The sequence below is a fragment of the Branchiostoma floridae genome, chromosome 2, assembly GCF_000003815.2.
Source record: "Branchiostoma floridae strain S238N-H82 chromosome 2, Bfl_VNyyK, whole genome shotgun sequence".
Classification (NCBI taxonomy): Eukaryota; Metazoa; Chordata; class Leptocardii; order Amphioxiformes; family Branchiostomatidae; genus Branchiostoma; species Branchiostoma floridae.
In genome coordinates, this window is record NC_049980.1 from 22,308,940 (window position 1) to 22,322,672 (window position 13,733).

Here is a 13,733-nt window from a genome sequence, read left to right on the forward strand (position 1 = left end):
ATAGACCAGATTTCATTGTTCACCCAAGTGGTCTTTGTGAACAGTTTTGACTGCATGTTTAGAAAACAAGGCCTACCTCATAATGCCTACACTGAATGAAGGCAAGCCTAATGGAAACTTAAAGTTGCATTACGTTTGTCTCATGCAAGCGGAATATGTGCAATTTTGTCACCCAGATATTATGTGTGCTATATGGCTTGTTGCACTGAATTACTTCATTGAACTGCAGGACTTTTTGTTTAGAACTTTAGGAACTTTAGGAAATCATCTGACTTTGACACTATAGAATTAACGTTCAAAAGTTAATTAGAATACATCAGTGATATCGTTCAAAGCAGACCTTCACAGTCAAATGTATTATCTTACCCTACTGAACACAAAGTGGAAAATATCCCAGAGGGCACCATTCACAATGTTGGGCTCCCTTTCAAAAAGTCAATTACAATATTTCCAACCTATTACACAATTACAACAGACACTGAGTAAGGTTTTGCCTTCACAAATTTGTAACAGAACAATTCAAATGGTTAAAGGGTAGATCAATGGCAATATCACACATAGCATTGACCAGTCCACATCACACACTTGCTGGGCTTCTACCACACTGGACAGGGCAGGCCACAACAAGTCAATTTAATGGATGACATCGCCATGCAAATTGACTCTTACATTATTTCGAAAAAATAAAACAAAAAATTTTGGTCTACAAGACCAGAAAACGGTGAAAGCAATTGTACGGATACTTACATGTAGCTATCACATTAGTGTCCCTTTCTGCACTTCTATATTGCATAAAATCCAATCTTTTATGCAGCATGTGCAAAGATTGGATTTTGCGCTGTGAGAAATATAAAACTTGGTGGCTGTAATATACATTGTACTATGTTTTGTTGCTTTAATTCCTCTTACAACATTCATAGTATCCATTCTGAAAATCTAGGGATTTAATTTCGTTTTGTCCATCTTACTTTGTGCTCTTGCATAAAATTTGACTTCTGCAAGGGTTTTGTATTTAATTCATAAATTTACTTGCCGTGGCCTTAGTGAGAACTGATCTTGTCTTGTTGCTGTGTATAACATTTATGGCATCTACTTTGAAAATGTAGGGATTTCATTTCTCTAATCTATCTTCCTGCATGAAATTTGACTTTTGCAAGGGTTGTCATCCAATGAATTTACGTGCTGTGGCCTTAGTGAGAAACTGATCACGTCTGGGGATGAAAAAACTGACCAAGTTGTGGCTAACAAGGGGACACAGCTGTGGAAAGGTCTCATCAGACACTCCATCCATTAACAGTGAGGAGTGGGAGGGAAAGGGACATGTTAACCTTACCAAGGACATTCTGAGAGGCAAGAGCTTTAATGGAGACAGCCCAGTATGTTTCAACATCCTTACCCCTGTGTTAGGGTTAGCCTGATTAAATCACGATTATAGATGCCTGCCCAATCCTCTGTAGTGAGGGGCCTGTTACACACTGTAGCTATGGACAGTAGTGTTTGTGTTACACAAACTAGGGTTGGGCTTAGGGAGAGGGTGTATCGGAACATTGTAGGGTGTCGGAACATACATGTAGGGCTGTCCCCCTCTATATATAAGGAGAGTGAAAAACTTTCGTTTTGAAGACGAGCAGGGGGAATAAAATCTATCTTCTATCTTCATGCTGTCACAGGTGAAACGTTGCAAAACTTCGTGAAAAAACAACAAACTTGATTTGTTTTTATGAACTTTTCTAAAGCTTTTAAAACATCGTTGAAATGCCAGAATTCTAAGAAACAAAGTGTCTCCCGAGTATCACTGCATATAGAAAGACCAGGGGTTTTCAGAGACCATCTCCAGAAAGTGGCCTAATCAACACTAGTAACGTTACCACTCATTTTAATTCCCCACATCACCATCCTCCCGTTTAATCACTGATGTGGATAAGCAATGCTGATTATGTGTGAACAACAGTTGACTTCACAAGTTCATCATTCGGGCGTCCTTTTGCTCCAAGGTCAGGCTGAATGGGGAGGGGGGCAGTGACATTCTCACCTTCATTTAACCTCTACATCACCCAGCCACTCAATTCCTGCCGACAGGTCAAGGGCCATGAATGTTGCATGGTGGGAATTGTGCGCTGCAGTGGCCAGGGCTGCCCCATCGCCTGAGGGTCGGCCTCTCTGACCACATCTCACCAAAGTCCGTCCATTTAACACATGGCTGCCCCTGTACTGGCTAAAGCCCACGTGGGTACCGGTAATTCACAAAAAAATTGACCTTGTCAATATTGCATGAGCCAACAACCCAATTCATGTCCAGTGGAAAAGAGGAAATTATAACAATTACCAAAACATAATTCATTATTAATGCAGATTTGTGCAGATTAATGTAGAAGGTCGACAGTATTTGTTCAGCATCAGACTTTTTGAAAAAAAAAAAAAAAACACCTGGTGTATAATGAACTCTTGGTCAACCTACATGTACAAATGTACATTGTACCATTAACTTCTAGCAGACACCAAAACGTTGCTTTACACACTGCTCTATGTACATGTTATGAAAAAGAAAACAATGTATTTATTGTTCCAACCCCTTTCCATTTGATGGCGTTCACTGTGACCACAATTGGCTTTGCTTGACTTATGATGTCACAATTGGAATATATCAATAAATGCATAATTGATAAACAACATGGTATCAAAACATCAATCAGAAGACAAAAAAAGTTTTCAAAAGTTATTCTTTGTCTATGGAATTTGTTGAGCATTATGTCAGATTATTGGTCGCTCAGCAGTTGCAGCCTCTAGTGGAAAATGTTGACTCCTGTTCCAGCTACTGCCTAAACAGTGCGCTCATATGTTGTAAGGCTACAATAATTCTACACTTTCTGCTCTTTATGTCCACATTTCAAGGTCTTTCTCTAACCTTAGACACAAGAGTTTTCTAAACCACTAAACTTTCATTTTTTCACATTCCTAACTTTTGTCACAGTTGCATCGCTTTCACCACAGCAAATTGCCAATTCTTATGTCATGTTTTTCTTTCTTGTCGGGTCTTCATGTCTTCACCTGTCTGCTCTAGTTGGGAAGGAACGTGGTAATAAATTCTCCCCATTAGTGACTTCGTTGTTTCTCCAACTTGCGTAAATCTCTGCCACTTTCCAGCGTCAGGAGACCCCTTTGTTGCCAAAGGGTATGCATTACAGCAAAGTGCCCCGTTTAAATAATGCGGACAGGGAACTGTTAACCAGGACCACTGACAGTGTGTCTGTGCTAATTGCTCTCTTTGTGGTTTGTGTGGGAACGGTCTTCCCCCGGTGGCAACGGCTCATGCTGAGAGGCATCAGTATCCAACATGGTAAAAATGATTGCTGGTTTTCCGAACGACTCGTGTACAAATGGGACTGCGAGCGCACGGCCTCTCAGGTGCAGACCGACGTGACAGATGCCATGTTTTTCGGAAGGATAAATATTTCAGTGCCGGCGAGAAAAGAGGCAACCCCCCGGGTGAGATGGCTGTCAACTGCCTTTTTGTTGAGAAATAGGCACCGCAGTGCCGGTGCTTTACTCCCCTTGTACGAGAATATAACTTGTCAATTTCAATCCTGAAAACACCATTTTACCGACTGCCTGACCCTGTGTTCCCAGCAAAAATGAAGATACTAGCATTTCATTATTTCTGATTTCCTCCTCCCAGCTCAACTGTCAAAGTCTACAGCTGCCACTACAATTTTACAAGCTGTTCGTGGCTGAATCGTCGTGTTGTAACCTGGGGCACAGCCCCCGCATTTAATTCTGATTTCCCCCTGAATGCGGAATTGTCGAGTCTCATCTTGATTGCGGCGTTTACGGCGACTTCCTGACCTCTGTATTATCTGCAGAAATCAAGATGGTCGACCGATCGTTTCATCCCTATTTCCCGCTGAAAGGCAAATTGTCACATTTGATATGTTCGGCGAGGATTCACCAGCTCGCGCCAACTCCCTCATTACCCAAAATAAAAGTGGTCATTTTTGCATCTCGGGGTAATTCTTCTTTGCATCTGCAACTGTCTGCTTCGATATTAAAAGCTAAATTTCCCCTCCCTCACACGGTGACCTCGATGTTCGCCATTAATGAAGAAGTCCTATTGGTATTTCGGTCCAATTCTCGTCAAATGAAAACTTGTCAATTTTGATCCTGACGGCGAGATTTCCAGTCGAGCCTCCGGTGATCCTTACAATCGGGAAAGAAAATGGGACGATTTGTTTCGGGAGGCGAACGAACACATCAAAATTCACAAATGGGCGTCACGCCGTCCAAATCCCGCTGCTGTCGTAATTTCGTGGGGATAAACTTCCAGCAAGGGGATATCTCACCCTGGTCCCCGAGTTTTGTCGCATAATGACACTAAATCTACTAAAAATGAACTCTAAGTAATATTGATGATCTTTTAAATTTGGTCGCATCATTTCAAATCTTCGGCATCGTCGGCAGCCAAATGTTGTAATATTGGACAATTCATTTGCCGCATTGTTCCCTGCTTAGGGGTCTAGATTACAAAATAAGGGAGTAATGTGCGGCAAATAAGAGCGTTGTTAGAGCACATTACCCAAATCTATTTCTAAGCACTTCGGATGCCCCGAATTTACTTAATTCATTCTCTGGCTGAGAAGGAATCTGGACAGTATGAATGGGGGAGTAAATGGGAAATAAAGGGAGTAAGTACAGAAGGGCGATGGAAGGGAACAACTACTGAGGAGGGCTAAGCCGCGGCATATTGGGCAGTTGGCTTGTAGCTGCCTCATTGTGTTCCACTTCATCATGCTGCTATCGACATATCAGCACATGCTCCATTCAGTAAACCGCTTGTCGTAATTGTAAAAAAAAATTCATTCTGGATAATAACTACTTAACGTGAACAATGTCAGCATTTTGAGAAGAAATTCCATAGTGCTGAAAATTGGAAAACATTCTAAATCTGGGCTTATTATCAATATTCGCACTACAGGGAGATGTACAGTGGCAAAATCACGGGTATTGCAAGTCTGGGTTGTTATGCTATTAGCACATGATCAAACAATTCTTAAATTTGTTTATAATGTATATGTATATACACACAAAAATGTTTGCTTTCATCTGATCAAAATTAAGGTTTAAAGTATTTAAAATAGAGGTAAACATCCATGGCAGCCAAAAAAGTACCTGCAAAGTCTTAATGTTACTAACAACTTAACTACTTGCCTGCCATTTTGATCTAACATTGTAATAGATTAAAAACAATGTAGTTAGAGATGCCTTTCTCTCAGCCTGGCCAGAACTGAAGGGAGGAAATTTGACCCTGAGCAGGCCGAACAGTGGTGCACCTGCCCTGTTGTGTTTGACATGTGTTCCATGTGAATTATTCCTCCAACCTATGCATATATGCAGGGGAAACATATGTTCCTCCACCTATCCTTTTCAGCCTCATCACGAAGCAGAAACAATGGGGTTCCTCCGTGACAGGAAACGTTTCTGTGCACCCCCAGCAGAGTCTCCCGTGTGGGGCTGCTTTGAAGCGAGTCCCATTCCACTAAGAACGTGGATCTTAGTAGACTTTTGCACAGAGTCAGCCAAGAGTGATAAAAGTTTTATGGAGTTTCCCCTCCGGCTTGGTGTTGTGCTCAAAAGCTGCAAAGGAGCAGCCACTGCACCGAAACACTTAGACCGCATACATAATGAAGCGGGCCTCGAGCTGATTAGATCTTCATTTAACGCCCATCCAGCCGGCACACGGGTCCCGTCCCTAATTGGGGGGAGAGCGCCGTGAGTCTCTGCTTGTTAATTGTGTAATGTATCTTCCCTTTCATGCCACCCCCGGGGGAACCCGGGGCACCCCGATGTGACGCGCGAAGTGTCAGCAGCGGGAGGCGATCCCGTCCAATTAGCGTTCAAAGGCGGAAAGCTGCGCTCATTCTGCCAATTTCCCTTTCTATTATCCCGTCGTCTTGATGGGGTAAGATGCAGGGAGCACCCTCCTGGGATTATATGATACTCCATTTCTCCCCGCTTCGGTTCTACCTGGATGAATCACGGCTCCGATGCAGTCTGCGATTGGCTGGCGGGGGAGACCCTCAGCGTGCAGTATTTCACCGTGTATGCACAATATTGTGGGAAGTTTTCCCCGCGCGAGTCAATCCCCCCTTTTTAATATCGCCACTCCAATCAGGCAGCGTACTGGAGTAGAAAATGGGAAAATCACCCGTACCGGGTTCGGAGCACAGGGGGCACCGCACGCAACCCGAGAGAATCAAGCAAAATGGGAAAAGGGCACAGCCATCGTTCATAAGCTAACCCGTCTCGCCACCGCGCTGTAATGCGAGGAGTATTGGCCTGTTAGATCAGGTAATGAGAACATGAAGTGAAAAAGATGAAGACAATCAACCCGCAGACACAGCTATGGATTGGCAGCAATGGTCGTGTATTGGAAGGTCCTTCACAGAATCATCACCCTAAGCCTGCAGTTAATGCACATGTACATGGAGGAATGTGCTTCAATTACTTCCCATCATTTTGTCTAATGTACAGTTCTTTTTCTCTAATATCAGAGGAGAGAAACACTTGCCTTTAAACATCTCAAGTGTTTCAGTACATCCCTCTCCAGAACTCCTGGCACAGTTTTACCAAACAGTCTTTCCAAACAGAACTTCTGTCACCCTTTCTGCAGGCTTCCAGTGGCACAGTGTTAATTGTCAAACATGTAAAAGGACATGATCAAAATTACACATATAATTTTCCATGCTAGAGTTACCTTCAATCAACTGTCACGGGTAAACTTTGCAAAAATTGTCTACGGTGAGTATATAACATCACATCTGTGTTCATCTTCCCAAAATCTTTCCAACCACTCCTTCCCTCTGCTAGCTCATAAGAAAAAAAGGCCCTGATCAAAAATAACACAGTACATAAATTACCACGCTAGCTCTGTTCCCTCTCCGGGTTACCTTTGATCTGCTGTAATTTGTGCCCAACCTTTGAACACTACGTCTCCTCCCATCCAGGCTTCCATCCCACCCAGAGGGACTGACATTTTCCACACTGACATTCTGCAAGCCCACGGAAGATGAGCCGCCTTGGGAATCCTCATTACCAAGTTCACTGCAGAACGTGACATTGCACATCTCCTACATTAAGATGCTCTGTGCCTTCAAGAGTTTGGAGCTCAGTTTGACACTTAAGAAGTTTCTTCTGACTGACGAAGTTGGTAGGGAGGGAGGAAGGAACATTTTGCTTTTTGTCTACTGTTTTGACGTTTACTCTGCTCTGTTTAAAAGCAAAAATCAACTTCATTAGACCTGCCCACTATAGTATTCCAATGTGTCCAATCTCAAGGAAAATTTCTGCTTATTCTTTTTGTTCCTGGACTAGCATTTCCTTAAGACAATAAATGTGCATTCTTGATCAGATACTTAAAAACTTAAGTTTTAACTGCACTGTAATAGGTGCTAGAGGTGTGAATTTGAATGAATAAACCAATATGTAATGTACTTGATATTTTCTTACCATATTGCATGTTTTGGACACTTAATATTTGAAATACATACTGATGCATCTTACATTGTAGTTTCTGCAAGACAAAACCAGGGCTTGGATCCTTGGAAGCTTAGCAAGTATGTATTGTTTGGACATTACAAGAAACAGTTGAGTTAAGAGCAACATTGTGGCTTAAACAGGAAGTTGGCAATACCTTACCTTTAAGTGGAAAAAATTATACAGACGTAATGTTCAACAAAACAAAACACAAACGATTTCCATTATCAACAAGACGTTTTGTAATTTGTGCCTAAATCACAAGTACCTTTACCTATCATAATGAAATAACACTTTATCTTACTGATAGCAAAATTATGACAAAATGACCTTATATTACACATAAACCCATTCATCTCCATGTCTTACCACTCCCTCTCTAACTGAACATAATATTCTTATCAACAACAATAACAGAGCTGACACAATATGATTACAGCTACCTAAATAACATTTCATCTCTTAATGTCTCTTCATTCTGATAACGTATTCAAAGGATATCCGACAAAATAGAGAATTAACACAACTTTAAAGATTTGATTAGTCAAATACTGTCTTTGATATGCCCTTGGTGGTGAAAATGACAAGACTTTGTGCTCAGACCTACTCATGATTTAAAATGGAAGAACATGACAGAAAGTCGTGTAGAGATTGTCTTCTGGTCGTAGAGTAGGTTTTGAATACACCCAACCACAGTTACAGTCACATACAGGCTAATCTTCAAATTATTAAAGCTCACTTCTCTAATGAAAGAATCTAGTATGTCTCATGGCACATTCCCACAAAATTCTACATGTATTCTGGAAGTTAATGAGTGTTGAACTTAACATTATATCTTTTACCATCACAGTATACAGATGCCACAGGAAAAGCTATTTTTGTTAGTGGTCTTGCAGCAGTCTGGTGTGTTACTAGAAATTCTTTAACTTTACGGCTGGCCTGACTGGTAAAGTTGACAGAGATATGGCGATAATTGTTTGTCCTGGTTAGATATGTTGCTATGTTGAGTAGCATATCATTCATAAATATATTAGCACTGTATACCATCATTGCATTGATATCAGCAAATACAAATCATCCATTTAATGTCTAGAGGTCTAGAGAAGTTTCACCAGAACTGACTGTAATGTCTCTACAGGAAAATTTGGAGAATATTCAATATTGAGATGTCTGTCTGATGCACAATACTGGTACTTGACCAACTTTGCCTTAAAACACCTATCCGTAAACGACCGAAAAAAGCATGTGCCACTTCTAAGTCAACGTGATGTAGACATAGCATATATGCAAAGGACTGCATTGTAGAATACCCAATGATATCTACCCCTCCTACCCATTTAAACCAGTGTCATATCTTCCTCAATATCTTTACAATTAAAATATTGTTGCAAACAATTTGACTGTATATAGTTGGAAGAAGAATATAATCTGCAGCAAAGACTCTGAAATTCGTCACGATCTACGGGACGACCGTTCGTCACGCCTGCGACAGCTTCTGTTTGACCTCTTTAACTAACATGGAACAGATTGCCATTAGTTCACAGTTGACCGTAATGTTAGCGGAGTTGTCCTCGCCCACCTTGACCGTGACCAGCAGCAACGTCCCGCCGCTGACCGTCTTTCCCGCGAATCTGTAGAGCCCGTCCTGGCTGGAGGAGACTGGAGCGACGTTGGCGAGCTCGGACATGCGGGCGGTGATGGTTTTGGAGTTGTTGTGCTGGGACGGGATGCTGACCTTGCCCGAGTTTTCATTCATACCCGTTAGCTTACCTGTGGGAGGAAAAACAAAACACAAGGCAAGTCAGGAGAATGATGACTGGAGAGAAAGTGCATCTGTTTCAGAACTGACCTCTCCAAAAAAGCTAGTCCTCAGAAGCAATGCTACTAGAAAACCACAGATCAATCTTGACAAAAAAGCAGAGATTTCTCATAGGGAGAATAAATTTAATAACTAAATCTACTATCTATCAAAAATGCAATAATTTTTTTCACTTCATTTTGCTCATTGCAAAATTTTCAGACCAGAGAAACTTTAGAGACAAATGAAGAAAATGAACACAGCCACTAAGATGATTTTCCATGACTTGCATTCTAAAAATTCTGCAACCATCAGCACTTATGGAATTAAGTGCATTTACCTATACAGTATTTTCACCAGAATACAATGACATAAGGTAAATAATTGTCCCAGTCTAGCAGAAGTGTGAGAAAGACAAATGACAGCTCAAACCTTGGGATCAGAGCGGGGACCAGGAGAGACAAATGTGTCTGACAACAGCTGTCTGAACAGTCAGAGTCTTCATGAATCAGGCACCATTTTCTGGGCTTTGATATTCTTTTTCAGAACACCTCCTCATTCTAACTCTTATTGCACACCACACTGTACATGTATGTTGATGGTGTAACCTTTTTTCACCATTCCCCTTCAGATCGAAAAACTGTCAATAGTACTGTCTGAATTGCAAGAGTCTTTAAGAATGAAGTCCAGTTTTCTGAGCTTTGATATTACATTTCAGGACAAACCCATACGTAACTGTCTGTATTTGTCAGTGGTGTACATGTTTTTCAGTAGTTTGTGGCTTTCCATACAATCACAAAATTTAAGCCAGTACCTGGTCTGCATACTTAAGCAGAATCTATGATCATTTCAAGAGAAATTCTACATATTTCCATGGGCATAAGATGTTCTTAACATATAACTAAGCAAAATTGACCATGAAAATTGATCTTGAATTCAAAAGGAATTTTTTATAGAGGGCCTCTTACACATGTACCTTTTCACACTAAAAAGCTTTATTATACCAGCAGAGAACATAGGCATGGAGTACAATTCTATGCTACCTAACTAATACAGGGTGATAACATAAGACTCACCTCCAGCAACTCTGCCTAACTAGAAATAGATAGGCACCATCCCTACAATAACTTCAGACTCCTTTCTCCATCAATGGGCAATCACCTGATCTAGCACGGACTTCTCATTTCAGACTTATCAACCCCCTACAAATGTTAATGTAAAAGTAAATGTAATGTGCAGGTAAATGTTATTATGCAAATGTACCCCAATGTCCTTAAACCCTTTCCACTCAAGGCTGCAATTGCTGAGCGACTGCTGAGGAACCAAACATCTGACATGTAGCTCAACGGATTTCAAACATACAGAACAAATCATTTCACATTTTGTTGTGACGTCATGCTTTCATCGTGCATCACATTTCAATCATTTTGGTCCCTTAACAGTTGCTCAGCCATCGTCCTCTGGTGGGACCAGTAAAAGTTAGGAATCAGTGGCTATAACGTGAGTGCTTACTTTGCTGTGCTGTGAAGTCCGCCTCAGACATGGTGACTGCCTGGAACAGTTCTCCTACTGGTGGTTTGATGCTGACGTTGTACTTGCGGTCCTGGGTGCTGCAAAATGTTAAGCGAAAGTAAATGTGCAGCAGTACAATATAAACACAGTTTTCATCACATCTTAACATGTCCCTGCAACAGAAAGACACGCTTTAAAGGTTCACTTGAAAAAACACAAAACAAAGGAAACAATTGAAATTATTAACTTACCAAACCAAACAAAATTGCAACTTCCTCCACAACATCGAAAGGTTTTTCTGTAGCAACAGCAGATAATTGCTAACTCACCAAATCTGGAAGTTTGCAGGCTGTATGGTATCCTTAAAGTCGATCCCTATAGACACAGACATGGACCCCCCACCAGGAAGGGACGGGATCTCCGGGAACTCCTGTAATGTCATCCCAGCCTGCAATTTCTGGGGGCAAGGAACAGTGGGTGATTGCAGTATCAACTTTTCAAAGTAGTGAGCTACTGCATTCATAACATAGTGCAGCAATGCCACCTATTGATGACACTGAGTACTGCAGCACACAACGGGACTTAAATGCAATTTACAATACATTTCATGACACACAAGGAAGCAACTTTACTGAAGGTACTACCAAATAAAATAGTTTTCGATTTCAAAAAGAACATCTGTATAAAAACAATGTTACATGAAAAATCATCATCATCATCTGCTATTGTCTAACTCTTGCAGGCTGAATATTGAGCAAGTTGCCTAAAACATTTGATAAGAAACTAAAAGAAAAGGTAAAAGTCCCTCAGTCTTTAAGACCATAGGGACAGTCTGTTGTTAATCCAAATGGCAATGTGGCTAAGAAGGCAAAGCCCAACCCTTCCAGTCTCTTGTGCCACACCTGTAACACAAGTGCCTTATCATACAAGAAATTACCATTGTGGCATAACTCAAAATAACACTTAGGCCTTAGGAAGAAGGATCTCCAGGGCACCCACCTTGTCCCCTATTCTGATGTTGCAGACCGGTGAGTCGGTGTGGTTGGTGAAGGTGACTTCCACAGGAACCATGGAAGTGGAGTAGATGCACGTGCCGCGGGTAAATCTGTAGTTGGCTGCCAAACCTTCTCCTGTCATTCTGTGTAACAACTCGTGGGACGTCGTGGAGACAAACATTGGAGTGGTCACCTGGAGTTAACAAACCATGTACATCATCACAGAGTTCATGGAAGCACATTCGAGCCTAGGCGGCCCTTTCGCTGTGATTTGTGTCCCCTATGTTGCAGTTTGGGTGGCTATGCTTTGTTTCAACAAGAATAGGGGGCTTTTTTCTTGTTTTGGAACAAAATTCTATCTGTAATATTTGGCCCTCAAAATGCAGAAACAAGTGTCTCTGAGGATTATAAATCACAATTTTTCAGGGGGTGCCTCCAGACTGCCCCACAATGCTCACATTTTCACCACTTGCCACATGGCTTCAACGCATTAAGCTGCCCCCTATGCTGTTAAAAAAATCCTAATGAGATTCATAAACAAAAGTTCACATAACACACACAATGATTGGTTTATAGTCAGTAGGAAAAGCACATAATACTGTTGCAATATGTTACCTTCATTTGATCAGTTACATACAGTTTTCTTATTCATTGTGAACATATATGGTGTATTTTATGCTATTCTATCTAATAGATATTCCTTGTGCTTTTGTAAGCTACATTTACAGCAATATCATTAATGAACAACTTTTTACAGCACTTACGCTTATAGCCGTGTCCTTCTTGTCGTTAATGGACAGTCCCTGGAGATCGCTGGCCAGGGAAGGACTCAGGACGTCCAGCGCTGAGGCTGGAGCAGGGACAGGCGCTGATGTACTGGACATGTCAACTGTGGAGGGAGAACAAAGGGAGTTTATTAAGAAGCCTTAGAGTTACATTGAAGACCAAGGAGAAGAATGAAGAAGCTTTCAAAGTTGGATTAAGGAACAGAATCAGGAATCTTGCCCAGCTTGCCTCACACCTAGCATCATATAATTGGTGACTTTTCTCACCATGCTTGCTGGAAAAAAGAAGGACAGAAGCCAACTACAGTATATAATGATAACCTTTAAATCCATTGATCCATACACTGTGATTACAAGGTTTACAATGCTCTGTAAAGACAAACATTTTTTCTCTAGGAGTAACCAGTTTGATGAGAAGCAGAAGAACAGGGAATGAACTTTCTGATCTGGAACCAAGCTCTTTAACCACCATTCCAAGCAAGCAGGGTTTTACACCTTTCCTGAAACCCTTCCACGGTCATCACTTCACCATATGATAAACCTTGCATTTGTGCAATGTAAACCATTGTTTAGACCTTCTGTATCAAGTAATGTGGTGTCATTTTCCTCAGCTGCTTGGGATGGGACACACTCTCCATTTTCTTTATTTTCTGTAAAGAAATGCCTGTTATTCTACTGTTCCTACGTTTGTGCCAAAAATCCAACAACCACATCCAAAACTAATGTGGTAAATAACAATGGACAAAGGATTGCACCTTGATGACAGATAAATAAGTCCTTGGACATTTGCTTCAACATTCTCACTCACCCCTACCATCTATTGCAAGGATTATTTGTTCTACTGTATGTCCTTCAACTGACTGAACGTTACATTTTTTATCCTGTACATGTACATTCTGGAAGTAGTCTTGAGATGCACTAATAAAGCCTCATCCTTTGTAGCCAATCTACAATGTACTTTGCAGCACAAGGAAAAGTGAAAACTCCCTACTTACTGACATCCAGATCCAGCAGGCTCACTTCCTGTTTTGCCTCTTTCTTTGGTTTTGCAGAAGACTTAGTTTTAGGTGGTGGGGTCTGGAAAAACATTCATTAACAAATCAGTACTCAACAGTT

The 13,733-nt window shown here is 41.2% G+C and overlaps 1 protein-coding gene across 4 annotated transcripts in view; it reads right to left on the minus strand.

Moving 5' to 3' along the window:
- Positions 1-6,401: 6,401 nt before the first annotated feature.
- The window catches only part of LOC118409916 (AP-3 complex subunit beta-1-like), a 38,030-nt gene continuing 30,698 nt past the window's right edge, over positions 6,402-13,733 (minus strand). For all 4 annotated transcript variants that reach the window (XM_035811304.1, XM_035811302.1, XM_035811303.1 and 1 more), the window contains exons 22-27: positions 13,613-13,694; positions 12,597-12,721; positions 11,837-12,025; positions 11,167-11,294; positions 10,838-10,935; positions 6,402-9,297 (exon numbers count right to left, since the gene is read on the minus strand). In XM_035811304.1, coding sequence (XP_035667197.1) covers positions 9,005-9,297; positions 10,838-10,935; positions 11,167-11,294; positions 11,837-12,025; positions 12,597-12,721; positions 13,613-13,694 — 915 coding nt within the window. In that variant the 3' untranslated portion in view covers positions 6,402-9,004. The remainder of the gene's footprint in view (positions 9,298-10,837; positions 10,936-11,166; positions 11,295-11,836; positions 12,026-12,596; positions 12,722-13,612; positions 13,695-13,733) is intronic.